Source organism: Athene cunicularia (assembly GCF_003259725.1).
Source record: "Athene cunicularia isolate RWA chromosome 2 unlocalized genomic scaffold, athCun1 chr2_part1, whole genome shotgun sequence".
Taxonomy (NCBI): Eukaryota; Metazoa; Chordata; class Aves; order Strigiformes; family Strigidae; genus Athene; species Athene cunicularia.
In genome coordinates, this window is record NW_020799095.1 from 61,059,594 (window position 1) to 61,074,928 (window position 15,335).

The 15,335-nt window shown below is 43.0% G+C and overlaps 1 protein-coding gene across 2 annotated transcripts in view; it reads right to left on the bottom strand.

Annotated features, from left to right (window-relative positions):
- RREB1 (ras responsive element binding protein 1) overlaps positions 1-15,335 on the bottom strand; it is a 90,821-nt gene that overhangs the window by 33,911 nt on the left and 41,575 nt on the right. For both annotated transcript variants that reach the window (XM_026842962.1, XM_026842961.1), the window contains 2 exons: positions 6,317-6,461; positions 5,015-5,154 (listed from right to left, as the gene is read on the bottom strand). In XM_026842962.1, coding sequence (XP_026698763.1) covers positions 5,015-5,154; positions 6,317-6,461 — 285 coding nt within the window. The remainder of the gene's footprint in view (positions 1-5,014; positions 5,155-6,316; positions 6,462-15,335) is intronic.

Below are 15,335 nucleotides of genomic sequence, written 5' to 3' on the forward strand. Positions count from 1 at the left end.
TTTAATTTCTTGGCTCTTTTATCTCCCCAAAGCCAATGTGCAGAACTGCCCTGAAGAACAGTAACTGGGCAATAAACATGTAATATTCTAAATAGCTGGAACTTCATACTGTCTTGATTTAAACAGGGCTACTTCTGTGCATTGGCTAAAATTATTTAAGACTGGGACGTAGGTCCAGGTGCCTTGCATCATTCCACCACCTGACACAATGCACTGAAGAATGGCAAAGGGGGAAACCTGGTGACCAGCCTGACTGAATCAAGATGTGCATGTGAAATCTTGTGAAACAATTTACCCACAGAGTCCAGGAGACCATTCCCAGGGCATTTAAGTTGTCCACTCCTTCTGAGTGAAGCTAGGTACCTCCAAGACACAACAATAGCATTTTTCACCTGGGAGTGTATTTGGAAACAAAAGCTCACAGTGGTTACACTGGCAAAACTGGAGGCAGATGACAACAGGCTGAGCTGACACTTTCCATTCTAGGACCTGAGCTCTTCTGTTGCTATGCCTGTTACTGATCTAACTGTTCAAAACAACAACTTTCCAAGGTGGTGTTCAACCTCTAGCCAATTTGACTTTACAAGTTTCAGCAAAACTTGGGTAGGGTGTTTTGAAGAACAAGGTAGACTGTGAATGGCTTTTGGTTTTCTTTGTTTGGAAGTTCTACAGAAGCACATTACCCTGGGGCAAGAGAACTGCTTTTGCTGTCCTTGTGAAAATATGCCTGGGATTTGGCAAATTACAGAGCTTCATATATTATATCACTGTTTGGACATGCTCTGTAAAAGGTCAGGAAACTTAATCTACTCCGAATCCATTCATGGCAACAGGCATCTACTGGTTCTGGTCCCCAGGTCAGCTCAGTGACTGGGGCAGAGAGTGTCTTTCACACTCTGCAATGTCTATTTGTTTCTTGTCTCCTATAAAAAGTTAGCAAAAACAAATTCCATAACTGAAGGCAATGTCACACTGAACCAAATGTGATCAGAAAACCCTTATAAAACTCACTAAGATCCAGGCTTTTACCATGTTCAAACTGCACAACCATCCTTGCTGAGAACTGATGTTCAAATGTGTCTCTAAGAAAGGAGGTAGGTGCAATGCTATTACCACCTCCCTTCTCCCTCTCCTCAGGAACATGGGTATAAAAGGTAGCATAAATGTCTCCTTGCTGCTGTGAGGGAGGAAAAGTTAAAAAACCTTTATCTGCTGGTATAGAGTACTGTAAGAAGCCTCCTGGAGGAGGAGAGAAAATACAAAGGATATTCTCTGGTTACAGTGAAAACCAACAGAGGAATTGTATAGCGCATGTACTTTTTAAAAAAACACACGTTTTACTTTAAGCCTGTTCCATTGTACTTGCCAAAGGAAAGAGGAGAAACCTCACACAGCGCCTCGAGAGGTTTCTCCCCAGGAAATCCTCACCTCTCCTTTCCTTGTACTGCTGATGTTGCTCAGAGCTGTCTGTCAGGTGACCTTTACAAGCACATTACCATGTTTGAAAGCAACCCTCCACCACAAAAGTTTCCTGAGAAGTTCCTCCGCTCGGCGAGGTTTCTCATTTTCCCTATTGGCTGCACAGCATTTCAGCGCTCTGCTAATTATATCAACACTCAGATACAAACTCACCAAAATAGACTGTGTCCTGAGGCCCCAGCTGCAGGGAAACAGAGGTCTTCTTTAAATAATCCAGGTAGAGAGGCAAAGGGGATCAGAAAGCACCCCTGGACCACCTCCCCACTGCTAACAGGGACTGCAGACAACCTTGCTGGGACCAGCTCATGTCACTAATTAGGGTGCAGGTCCCAGGGCTTCAAAGGGACAGAGACTGACATGGGGTGGTAATGCCATGAAGGAGATGCAGTGCCACAGCCCATTGTCAGTGGGACAAAGAGCCCTATTATTGCTCCCAAGAGCAGGGCAGTTCCTACCGTAATTAGGAGACAAAGATGCACGATTTAGGATTTTACATAATCAAGAGATACTCTCCCAAGCGGGAGCCCCTCTCACACAATCAGTGGATTAAGTATTGTTTATTCTGCTGCAAGTAAACAATGAGGTGCTCCCCTCTCGGGGCTTTACATGAAAAAGCAGTAGTGGGGAAGACAATGAGGGGTGTCTTTTCATCTGACTTTGAACAGCTAACCCTGTGATTTAAAATTGCTCACTTGACAGTATCTGGAAGACCCACCCTGTAAATTAGTTGCTCACATACTGATCCGGGGGCTGCCAGACAGCCTTACCTTTTCTGCTACTTAGCAGAGGGGGGTCGGGACAGACCGACTCAGACGGCTCTGAAGGGCAAGAGGCTGTATTTACACAAAGGCACTACAATGACAGGATTAAAGGACCACAACGAAGCCAGACAGAAGCTCCTGCCCACCCCGGCACTATGCTGCTATTGGGCACGCATGCCTGAGGGAGGTTGGTATCACCGTCTATCACCGTCAAGGCAATGCACGTGGCGCACCACTCCAGAGCTGAAGTCTGCAATCATTTTTATACTAACTACTGGGAGAGAAAAAAAATATCGGATGTTTGCCCTGTGGTTTACATAAAAAGGCAAGGCTAGGTAGACTGAGCATCACTTAGTTTTGGTCATGACAGTCTGTGCTGAGCAAACTGACTGCCAGACCCAGAGCATCTGGCTCCAAGATGCACAACATCTGATACCTGACTCACAGAGGTGCTGATCAAGTGACTCTACTTCTACAACACTGGCAATAAAAAGAGACTGAGGGTGTTCTGCTCCCTGCCCTTTGCTCGTAACACAGCTGCTACGCTTTGTTTGTTTGAAGAAGTTCTTACTTTTTGCCTTCTACAATAAGGAAACACCAGGATTTGATGAACACCTTCTAATGTTCTACAGTTCCCCTGCCCTGAGCACACGTGCCCTCTGCTCTGATACTCTTTCCGTCAAAAAAACACCCCTAAGCCACACCAAGAGGAATCATTTGTCACATGAACTCAGGACTGAGAATGGCGCACCACATTCAGGCTATCTTGTTGAATCCTACAGTCTTGCAGAACCCTGGGAACCCGGGGATTACTGCCCCTGCCTGCCAAGGATTTTAACCCATTTCCTTTAGGATGAAAGAGTCTCCTTAACAGCAGCCCAGACTGCTCTGCTTACCAGAGGATTTTCTGTTAGGTTAGGCCAAGCAGACAGTGTCATTTGACTTGTCTAGACTAGGACAAACGATGCGTTTTACACCAGATAGGCAGGGCAAGTTGCATTTGAATACGTTAGTTGACCAGGGAGAACCACAGCTTCCTTGCCCTGTCCTATCTCCACTGACATGTCTTAAATTGCTAGAGTAAATATTTGACACAAAACCCCTTTACCATCGTCTAGACAAGTCCATAAAGACAAGCATCCCAGCACCACCCTTAACTCTTGCCCACAGAGCTTCACAATTATGGCTTTGATTTAGGGACACATTCTGGTCTTTGCTGCTCAACACAATCAAGGGTAGCAAAATCCATTTCAGGAAAGTATTATTCAGAAGTAAGTCTCCTAATCCTAGAGAAAGAGTTGCATGAAGAGGAACAGCGTGTTTGCACAGCCAGTGTGTCTCTGCCTTGTCGGAACAGACTGCAAAGCTGCCCAAGCTACTAGGATATCTATTCTGTTACCTTTTATCTATCAGTCAAAGCAAGAGAATCCACCTTTCCACTCAGGCCCATGGCATATAACTTTGCAAAGAGGTCCTGTCTTCATAGAAGCTTCACAATTAGGCTAATGCCAGGATAAGCCTAATGTAACAGCTGCTTTCTCTAAAGTGTAAAGTATATGGCAAAATTATCACAGACTCCCTTTTGTGGAGTTGCAGAACTCTTACCAGAGCACAACTGTTTCAGTTTTGCTCTATAATGAAAATTTACTCCATTTACTTCAGAAACAGCAAACTCTATTTAATTAACTACAATTTGCTGGATCAAATTTAAGAAAGATCTTTCCAAATCCTTTCCCCAGTAATTACAGGGCTTACAATGTCTTTAAAAATGGTTTTACACATATTTACCAAGGTTTTCGAATTTAAAAAAAATGGAAAATGTAATAGAATTAATCCCATTTAATAGAATGGGATGGCTTGCTCCATGCCGTTCTATTAAGAAACTGTATTCAGGAAAGATTGTTGACACTTCAAGATGCTGAATTCTGCACTCTTCTAAACAAATCATTAGAGCCCAATGTCCCAAAATGAGCTTGTAACATTGACAAGCTTCTACAAATGGACAGTCTCTTTTTCTAAAATAGCAGCTTTTCTACATGTTTAAACTAGATTCTGAATACCTCTTTTATAACTTCATGTATCTGACACTACATTTTTCTATGGTAAAAAACAGGAAATAAAAAGTATCAGGAGTCTCAGGGGCAATTACTTAAATCAAAACACAACACCCAAGTACCTTCCCAAACAACTAATAACTAATTTTTCCTTATTAAGAGAAGCTGATTTAAGCCAAAATCTAAACCATTCCCTAACCTCAACAGGCAGAAGAGCATAACACATTTTATTGAAAGTCTAGAACCAGAAACTCATCTATCTTCACTCACTCCCACAACAGACAATTAAACTTTCATATCCAGCTGCCGCCTTCTTCCCAAGCAGAATAATCTTAGAGGTTGGTACCTGAATACTTCTACAAAGTTTTGCTTTATGTTTTAAGCATCTTTAGTTTAACTTGTTAGAAGTCTGCAGTGAGGGCATTTTACAATTTTATGTAACAACAGTGATGGGTTTGGGAGAAGGAAGGTGTGCTTTAATTTCTTCCAAAAACATTTCCAGCTATTAAATGGGACGATTTCCTGTATTTGCAGAAAATAATAAAATTAAGCCCTATAGCACCCCAGTGACACAAGATGAGGCAGAAACATTTAAATACCTGTTCAAAATCATAAAGGGGGGCAGTTAAAAGTGCAGGGGGCTGAATGGCTCCTGCCTCTCTGCAGCAGGCTCCCTCAGGCCATCTGGTGACCAGAAACACTCTTGGGACTATTTCTTACCTCAACGAATTATCTGGATGTGTCTCCATGTGGGACTCCAGCCCATACTTGCAAAAAAAATCTTTGAAACACACTGGACAATGATAAACTTCCTCCTCAGCCTTCTTATCCCCTTCACCAGAGTGACCATCCTCGACAACCTTCAGAGAGAGGAAAAAAACCTCACTAGACAAAATTTTAAGCAACAAACCCAACATGCAATCCATTCAAAGTCCTTCTTACAAAAAAGTAGCAGGCTTCATCCCTAACTTCGCTGCAGGCAACCAGAAATTACTCATTTCTGCAACAGAGAGAGGGTAAGCAACAGAGCCTCTGTGCGCGTGTGAGAACGTGCTCAGCAGGAGATAAAGTGTGCAGCTAAGTCACGGATACATCAGTTCTAATGAGAAACTGCGATTTGAACAACTTATAAACTCATATGTTTATAAACCACTGAACTAGCATTCCTCCCCCTTCAGAAAGCCAGGCGAGCTGTCAGCCTGAATTATTTATGCCACTAAGATACTGCCAACTGCTAACTCAAGTGGTCCAGGGAAAAAGCAATGAACTTCTGCATGTTTTCTACAGCCCTCTTCTGATTACAGGGAGAAAAGCATGCGCAGAACAAGGGGATACTGAGCTAAATGGAACTGCTACTAGCTTGCCATTTAGAGATAGTAAGCGGAAAGGGTCAAGTTAAATTTGGCAGTCACCATACATTTTGTATAAATGACTGAAATGCACTAAATATTTCATAAACAAAACCCTAATGGAAATGTCTAGCCTTCAAATATATACTTTCTGGTTGTTCTTGAAACTTCAGTAATGCAGGATTATACTACTGTGAAAGGGAAATATATACTACAGATATTTTTCTTCCTTCAGATCAAGACAAAACCAGACTGGAGTTGTTGCTACTTCTGAAGTAAATACTGTTTTTTTAAAAGTTAAAATCACTATCCTGCAAGACTACTATGAGTTAAATGGAAGAAAAAAAAAATAGGGGAAAGGCTGCAGTAGCAAAAAAATAGTTCATCCTCTTGTCATCCAACATCAATCATCTAATATAAATCATAAGTGAACTCAAAAATTTGAACAATAAAGAATTTTAAAAACTGAATTCTTTCAATCTCTGAAACTATAAATTAATTTTCAATCTCAGACAACAGTGTTGGTTACACAGGAAAAGCACGGCATCTTAAAATATATACAGGGCTGTAACAAGACCACATTTTAATATTTCTATGACGACTGCATGAACTTAACAGCTGACAGTTTAGGAGATAGCCAGGAATGTCTTTTGTTTCATGCCCCGTAAAGAACCTTTTTTGCAGGTGTCCTCTCCTCTCTGTCCATCTCAGCATCGTGACTAAACTTCCGTTTCGAAGATAATCGCCTGCGCTTCAGCGGCGATGGAGGAGTTGTGCTCGTTGTGCTGTTTGGATCCTTCTCATGAATCTTCATGTGTCTGAGCAGGAGGGGGAAGAAGACACTGTCAGCAGACAAATTGGGGTGCAAAGTCCATGTAAATTGTGATGACAACACTACTTCTAAGGTTTGGCTTTAAAGGATACCATCAGAGATCCCACAAACCAGACTGAACTTTTCCAGAACAGCTGGGGCACGATCCAGCACAGTCCCTTTGCAGTGCTTGGGACCGTGGCTCTCCCCCATGCTCCAAGCCACAGCATGGCACTTGTCCCGCTACCATCTAGCCCCATGAGCACCATGCCTGTCCCCCATCATCCACGAGGCCCCACATATGCCTAATACTGAACAGTAATCTACACTCCCAGCCTTCCAGTCTTGTAGTATAGTAAGTAAAGTCTGCAAATTAGCAACCATTTCTCTCAGTGCAAAACAGCACCCTACCTTCAGCTGGCTCTCCTTTTATAGTTTCAGACAGTAAACCAAATGGAACTGTATATGCCAATCTCAGAGCAACAGTTTTAAAATATGATTCATTCTCATCCTTAACACACTGGTGCACCCCAATACTGAATTTCAACTGCAACTTGGAAGTCAAGATATATCTGGTCACACTGATAAGCTGCAGCAGGTATAGCTTGCAAAACTCTGTATTGCCAAAGTATTCCCCAACTATTTCTTGTAAAAAAGACACTGGGAAGGGGAAAGGGACAAAACATTTCAGGGAATCAGCCTCCTGAGTATATGGATACCTGACCCACTTGACTTTTGGTTTTCCATATTTGCAACCTGAGGAAGACAGTATCAACTAGTTTCCTTCAGTTAGATGAAAGGTATTGCTCCTGTGCTTCTTTTGAGTACTTAAAGCACAAATTGTAATTTTTCTTTTTTAAAAAAATGTAGGGCATTTAGCTTCACTTCAAATTTATAGTGCTTTTGAAAAAAGTCAAACTTATGCTCCTGCATGCCACGGAAATTTTTGCTTCTAATAGCTAGAAACAGGAGTGCAGGAGAGAGCTGCCCCTTGTCCATACAACTGACTTCAAAGCGGCATGAGGGAGAGAGACAATGATAATGGCATTAGGGCCCATCCTTCAGAAGTCACACCCACAACTCCGCTCAGGACAGTGCCATTTAACTTGACTGCACGCTATCATGTTCAAACATGAGAGAATGTTGTAACCTAAGCAAGTCTTGTATGTCCTCATAACTGCTTGGGTGTTATGACATAAAATCCGTTTTAGTTTTGGATGCCAAGGGCATGATGCTTCAAGATAACACACTGGACCAAACCGACCCATGGCCAGACTCCAGTGGAGCTGCTGGGAGGACTGTCTCCTCACACAACACTTTTTTTAATGTTTCCTTTCACAATCGCTGAACCTTTAAGGGAAAAAAAGAAAAAAAAAGAAAAAAAAAAAAAAAAAAAAAAAAAAATCTAAATTACCATCTCAAACTACAGCCAGGCTTCTGAGGGTGTTATGTGGGAACAGCCTCAAGCCAGAAGCACCACACTACCAGAACTGATGCAAGATTAAAATGGCTGTTCAGCTACTGCCTGCTTTCAACACCCAGCAAGGCCAGGGCTGCTCGGAGGACCAGATCCACATGAGGAAAAACATGGCTTCCCCAGCCCCCTAGTAGTCCTCGCTGGTCACACAAACAGTGGACGGACACTGGTGACACCTGTCAGTCACACTGTGGGAGGTTCAAGGGGGAGAGAGCATCTGTGTGCAGATGTGCCCAGCAGGTTTGGCACAGCATCATGGAAACATTGCTGAATTTGTTGGACCTCTTTCTCTGATGATCGCCTGACTGGGAGCAGAAGGAACGTTGAAGCTCTGAGGGTTTGGCCATCTCCAGGTTTGAAAGGACCCAGGGAGGAGGTGGAGCACTGACACAGCCTCCGGAGTGCAGTCCACTGCCCTGCCTTGGCCCTCTGGTAGCCCTGCCACCATAGGCATCAAAGCTAATCGATTTATCTACACGAATCCAGTGCTACCTGATCTCACAAAATCTGCAAGGAAGGCATCTACAGGTACCGTACTGCTTCATTTTCTTTAGCCTTTTTTTTTTTCCCTACAGCATCAATCTAACTTCTCATGATATCTAGAGCTTCCTATGGGTGATAAATCAACAGCATGAGGAGCAATTGTCTATACACACAAGAACAAGGGAGAAGAAAACAGTTATTTGTTCAAAGGGCTTCTGTCCACAACGGCTGAAGATAAAACTCAAAAAGCATCTGGGAACAACAAAACATAGTATTCAATTGGACAGGCAAAGCAAAACCAGGGAGGTGGTTTGTTGGCCTTTTTTTCATTTCTTTTCGGTAAAGACTGCTTTCCAGTTTCGATGAGCTCCTGAAAGTGAGACAGAGGCTTTGCATGTGCCTGTCTGTTCCCCCACCCGACACACACACATGGCCTGCATGCTTAACCTTCTGGCAGCTTGGCTGACACATAGCTAGTATTACTTGGCCAGTTACTTCTCAGATAGCTACAGAGCAAAAGTAGTCAAATCACATTCACCCAGAAAACAACCAACCAACCAACCTGCTATGCATTAAGTGTGGGACTTTTTGTTCCTATTTTCTTTTAAAGTCTCTTTTCTGCCAGTAACAAGTATGCAGAACTCCTGTTCAGTAGCTACCTATGCAAAACAGCCTCCTTGGGGCTCTTGCCTCCTGCTGTTTGTCCACCTGTTGAACTCTGCCCTGTTTCAATGGAGCTGCTCCTACTTGAGAGGGGTTAGATGGCACATCCACAGCCTACCAGCAGGAGAAACTGCTGCGACCTCCAGGTTAGAGCCAGTCTAACCTGGCACCTCTGCCTGGCATGACCTAATGCATGCAAACACACTGGCTCCTGCAAGTCCCAAAAGCAGTCCAGCCATGTTTGCAATATAACGTATGCTAATAAGGCAGGGCTTGCTAATGTGGGTGCAGCTTTGCTCCATCCAGTGTCAGTGTTTTTGGCTGTCCTCAGCCTACAGTTCTTCCTGCAACATGCACACTTTTGCCATGTCCTAAAAAGCGAGAGCAGAATCCGTACCCACAGCATGGAATGTGGTAATCTCTTCATGTTTTAGTTTTACATATTTGAAAGGAAGAAGCCTGAGCTATTGAGCTATAAACAGGAAGACACCCTGACTGCACCTCTGACTTTTACTGTGTAGGTCAAATATCACAGTCGCTGTGATAGCTCGCTGCATGCGATCATTAAGGAAAAAAGAAAAATCCGAAACCAAAGCAGCAGGTTCCAGAGTACTCAAGGAGAGTCACAACCTGTCCACATTACAGCCAGCAGGTTTGCTCCTTTGGCAGGTTAAGCAAGTTTCACTACATCAATTCAAGGGTGGAGAGGAAAAAGATTACTAGAGCTACAGCCCAAGATAAGCGGGAAGATAACGCTGAGCAGTACAAAGGATAGACACAATCTTCATTTCTCTCCTTTACTTTGCAACATGGATGTCATTCTGCCTCAAGAAAACATTTATCACCCAACTTGGGTTGAACTGGAGCAGTTACCAGGTCACATCTACAACCTTTATTTTAAAGCTAAACACTCCCTTCACCAAGGCTTCTTTTACTTAAAAAGTTTCCTAACTATATTGGAGGGAGGAGTATTTGTGTTGCCTTATCCTCCTTTAGAAGAGTTTGTGTTGATTAGATCTTACATGTAATGCTGAAAATGCTCGACCTCACTGTTCAGCCTGCCAAGATATGAGGAGAACAGGAACAAAGCTGTGCTTACAAGTTATTTTCCCATTGTGACTATAACAACATATTTTGGCCTGACAACACTGGCATACTTTGAATACGAAAGCCAGGCTCATAAGTCAGCCTGGCTTTCAGCATCTTACAATGATAAAGGGAAATGATATGACATTCATCAGTTCCAAAAACTAAAGATAAACACTCAACACTTTAAGTGAGAATGTAGTGCAAAAAAAGAAGGGGAAAATAAGGACATGCACAGAAATGCTCATATTCAGCCACAGATGCAGGTTACAGTAACATAGGCCAGCAGCTCTGAAGTGACCACTACTGCAGCTCAGAAGATAGCCAGAGCCACAGCAGATGAAACTTGGCGCTCTTTTTTTCTAATTTAAATCAACGAATTGTGGCTCTAAGCCATCCTACAGCGCAACCCAAGAGCAGCAGTCAAGCTTGGGAACGTCCAGAGCCCTGAAACTTGCACTTCATACAGTGGTTATTAGTCTCCACAACACGCATGCAAGTACACATACTCTTGGATGGTACTAAGGGTGGAACACTAAAATGTAACCACGATACACAGGATGAAAGGAAGGAGATAAAAATTTGAGCTTAATACTAGGGAGGACTCCCTTGCACTAAATGCCAGCTAACCTTGATTAACCTCTCAGAGAAAGTGGCAAAACTGTATTTAAAATGAGACCAGATAGACAGCCAGGAGAATTTGCAAAGAATAATTCTGAAATGGAAAGAGGAAGTCTTTTCCAAACAAGATCTGATCCACCTCTGAACTAAACTCTTAACGTTCAAGAACTGCTATGCAAAAAATGCAGATAACTTGCTACACACTATGCTTTTTGCAGCACAGCTGTATGTGAAAAAGCTCTTCCTAGTAATCTCTTCCCTCCCCCTCGCACAAGGAATTTCACAGGTGAGCCAAGAGGATCCAACTGTGCTATGACTGTGTGCCAGTCAGTCCTCTCAACAAAATCACATTTTTTAAGTGCTTGACTGCCTTTCATTCCATCCTCCCTATGAGAATTGCCTTCCGCTTCCCCTCTTCTGCCACAGCTTTCCTCTCCCTCTAATGATCACGTGAACAGGATGACTAAGAGGATACTGCACAAGAATTCCCCAACTTCTTTTTTTTCTTTTATTTTTTTAAAAAAATGGGCAGAACAAGTTTTCAGTCCCACACTGTAATGCAGGGAGTGATTTCAGAAGGGTGACTATTCCACCAGAACAGTAGCAAGTGAATATTTTGCTTCTTTTCATTGAAGAAGATACTTTTGTAATAATAAACAAATGTAAAACTCAAGTGCCTCACTCCTTTTTCTCCCCGCGGATGGTGATGGAACAGTGCCTAAGGGAGCTGACTCATAGGAAGGGGGAAAAAAACCGGCACATGTGTCCTAATGAAGTGACATGCAGCTCCTGCTGGCCACATCTCAGTCTTTACCGCATCTCCAAAGAGGGCTGCCATATTCTCTTAATGCTGAGAGGATTTGCATGTTGATCATATAAGCTTTCTGGAGGTCTCGAAACAGGGCAGCCTACAGCTTCAATGCCAAAACCAGAACGTGGGCAGGTTCTGACTAGCTGGCTCAAGGCTAGAATGAGGAGTCAAAGCATCCTGAAAGAGGCAATTGCAAGACGCAGCTGCTCCCAGCTCCAGGTCCCACTGAATGATGAACAAAACCAGGAGCTCCTGCTTTGCATGCAGATAACCAGATCAGCGCCACTTTGGCTCTTGGAGAGAAAGCATCCCTCAGTATGTGTGGGAATCCCTCACCTCTTAACTCTGGGGAGAAAAATCACACTGTAGCAGCACCCTCGGTTTTCACAGCTGCTGATGTGCTCCACATCCTTAAGAGAAAGGGCCTGCCTGGCTTGGAGGCCCAGGCAAAAGGAAGATGTGAAACAAAAGGGTGTATCTGCAGCCTCTGAGCAGGGTCCAGAGTTAAGCCTCTCCCTTATAACTATGGCAACACAAGCACTGCTGGCTTTCAGTCAAGAGAGGTTTATGCCAGGTAGGTCTGATTAGAAGGAGCAGCATGTCCAGAGGGGGAGCAGTGAACAATTTCACTGAGGCCTGGTTGGGAAAGTCCCAGCATCTAAATCAAGATTAATTCTTGAGCACAGGATCCAGCACATGTATAAACACCCTCCTCCTCCCTCATGTCTCCACGACTGTGGAAATGCAGTGGGGAGGCCAATGAATCCGGGCATTATCAGTACAGAGAGATCATCTGACAGTATCAAGTTCAGGTTCTGGCTTCATATCCTACATATTATTCTAAGTTTCTCCACTTTAACACTAGATGTACCCTATATTCTACTGTATCGCGCATGGCTGTTCCTCATCTCCCTTGTGATTTCTGAGAGTTTGATACAAAAATCAAGGGGACGAGCCTCATGTATCTGATGATTATCTAAAGACAAGGGAGCCACACATCCAACCATTCAGAGATTAAGAATAAAAAACAATGCCTTCCATCCTTCACCTTATTTAAAACATTTTTTTTTCTCTAACGTAGATTTAGTCAAATTCACCAAGCTAATGTGGGAAGGACTGAGCTTGTCAGATACCCTAAGTACAATTTAGCTGATACAATTGCTTTAGCTCTTCCACGGTTTTCTTCCCTGAGATCTTTCACTTACATTGCTACCATCAAGTAACAGTAAATAATCTCCAAAGAATAAAAAAAGCATGTTTTCAATAATCCACAGTAAAGAAAAAGCATCTATCATTCAGAACATGACCAAACACCTCTATATTTAAAAAGTCTGCTTTGTCTAAGCTTCCACTTCATACCACCATATCAGAACCAACAACAGGGCAGGATGCATCCACGACAGGTTGAAATTTGTACCATGATGTTCTTCAGGCCCCATGGAATGAAAAACAGCCCACAGAGTAAGAGAAAACAGACTGCAAAATTACACTGTCTCTTTGAAAGATTTCTAGGTCACATCATCTTTGCCACTGTTTTTGTTTCATTCTGCTTAACAAATATTACTTCAGCCCAAATTGTCTAAAAATGTAGGAAAACACAGGGAATTCCTCTTCAAAGCTTCTGCCATCTGACCTGCATGGGAAGTAAATCCTAAACAAAGTGAAGCAGCAGCACTCACTTAATATACTGCTGCTAACCGTCTTTCTAAGAGTCTCCTGAATATGACTGGAACTTAAGTCAAAAGTGCAGTAATATTATACCCTTGGGTTAAAGAGTTTAGTCATTTTTTTGTTTGTTAAAACATGTAGAGAATCTGTATTGACAATGTATTTCCAGTGCTAATTACCAAAATCACCCACTTAAGAGAGCAATCCACTCAGCCTTTGCCAGTTGTAATCACAGGAACCAGAAAGATGCAGGTAATTCTGCAAATCAGACACAATTTGTACCTGGATGAGTTTCTGTTTGTCTTCTCTTCTTGGCTTGTTTGCTATTTCTAGCATCAAAAAAACCCCAAAAATGACCCAAAAAGCCCTCAGACACCACGCACACTTCACAGCAAGTCAAAAGACATTCAAATACCAAAACCCCAACCGTTTTGGAAACACCCTCTTACAACTGCAGAGCAATCTCAAAACAAATTTCAAGTACCACCAAATATTCTAGTGGTAACCAATGTTGAACACTAACATGGGATAAACAAAATGAAGCTGAACAGCAAGAATTCTTCATGGCTATAGCTAGTAAGAAAGCCATTTCAAGGCATGCAGTGGAAGAGCAGGGTAGGGCAAACAGGTCCCAGGAAGGATCAGACTGGGAAGCCCTGACTCATTTTAGCCACATGTCTGCACCCAGGCACAGCAGATCCCCCAGCTAGCACTCCCCACAGCACCCAGGCACTTCAATCTTGCCGGCGCAGTGGCTCAGCTCCTTATCCTCATGGAGGCCCTATCACTTATTAGCTCTGTCTGTGAGGGCTAACACGGCCCCAGCTAGCCTCCCCACGTAGCAGCATGCAGCGGCATGTGGGTGTAGCAGCCCCCTCGGCGTCCCCCGGGGAACTGCTGCAGCCCAAGGTGCTGCACAGATGTGCCCTAAGCATCTCCCCAAGTTCAGTGCAGGCTTTTGTGCTATCTGCCTGCACAATGAGGTTCTCTCAGCAAAGCAAAAATAGCCTTACAGCAGGTGGCAGACAGCATCATTAGGATGACATGAGCATTAGTATTTAGATCCACCAAGACTAGCTGGGTGCACTAAGGCTGCAAAAGCCACCTGTGATTACATTCAAATGACAGATCTGAAATTCCTTTTCAGCACTACCAGGACAGTCTGCAAAGTTACCCAGTGCCATGCAGCTGCCAGTACATGATACCTAAGTATATAGGATGCACACACATCCACACAACGCATTTTGTATTTTATCCCAGAGATCTTTCAGAATTTTGCTTTGCTGTGAATAATGTTGTAAGTTGTAAGCAAGAGAGGAACGACACTGATCTACAAATCCAAAGCAGGGGGGTACCATTTCTGAATAATTATGCTGCATTCACATTTAAGCAACTACTTGCTATGCAGAATCAGCAAGTTCAAACAGGCTGAGATTGATACAACTGCATTCCCAGCTTGGCTCAAAGTTACTCCTGTTCCCTACCAGCAGTGTTGTCAGAACACCTCAAAGGAAAAAAGGGAGACAAATATTTGCCTGATGATGCTGTGACAGGGAAGTGATTCAAACAGTGCCTCCAAAGCAAAGCTTCCCAAAGGACAGCAAAGGAAAGCATTCATTTGCAGTTCACATCAACCCTTGCATAAGGGAGGGCAAAAGAGGAGGGAAATGCAGTGTGAGCTTCCTAGTATCACTTCACCAAACTGCCTGCGTGCAGTTTTCATTACATTCAGAGCAGACTAAATTAACAATGCCAAATACTGCAACTAGACTTCCAAGCCGTAAGAAACTCTTTCAGGGACAGCATTAAACAAGATCCTTCTGAGGCCCCTGTACTTCCTTAAGCTTAGAGACAAAAGTTTATTAACAACAATAAAATTAAGCAGGAATAAGATTTTTATAAGTGTACCAAAAACCTGGCCTGACACATTCTGACCTGCTGTTTTCTTTAATCTTTCTGAAAATTTATGGTTTTCAAGCACAATTTTTCAGGAAACTTCATGTTTAAAGAAAACAAGTGTTATTGGATGGTAAGGACAATTAAAGCAGTTTTAAATTTTAGCATCGGGAAAA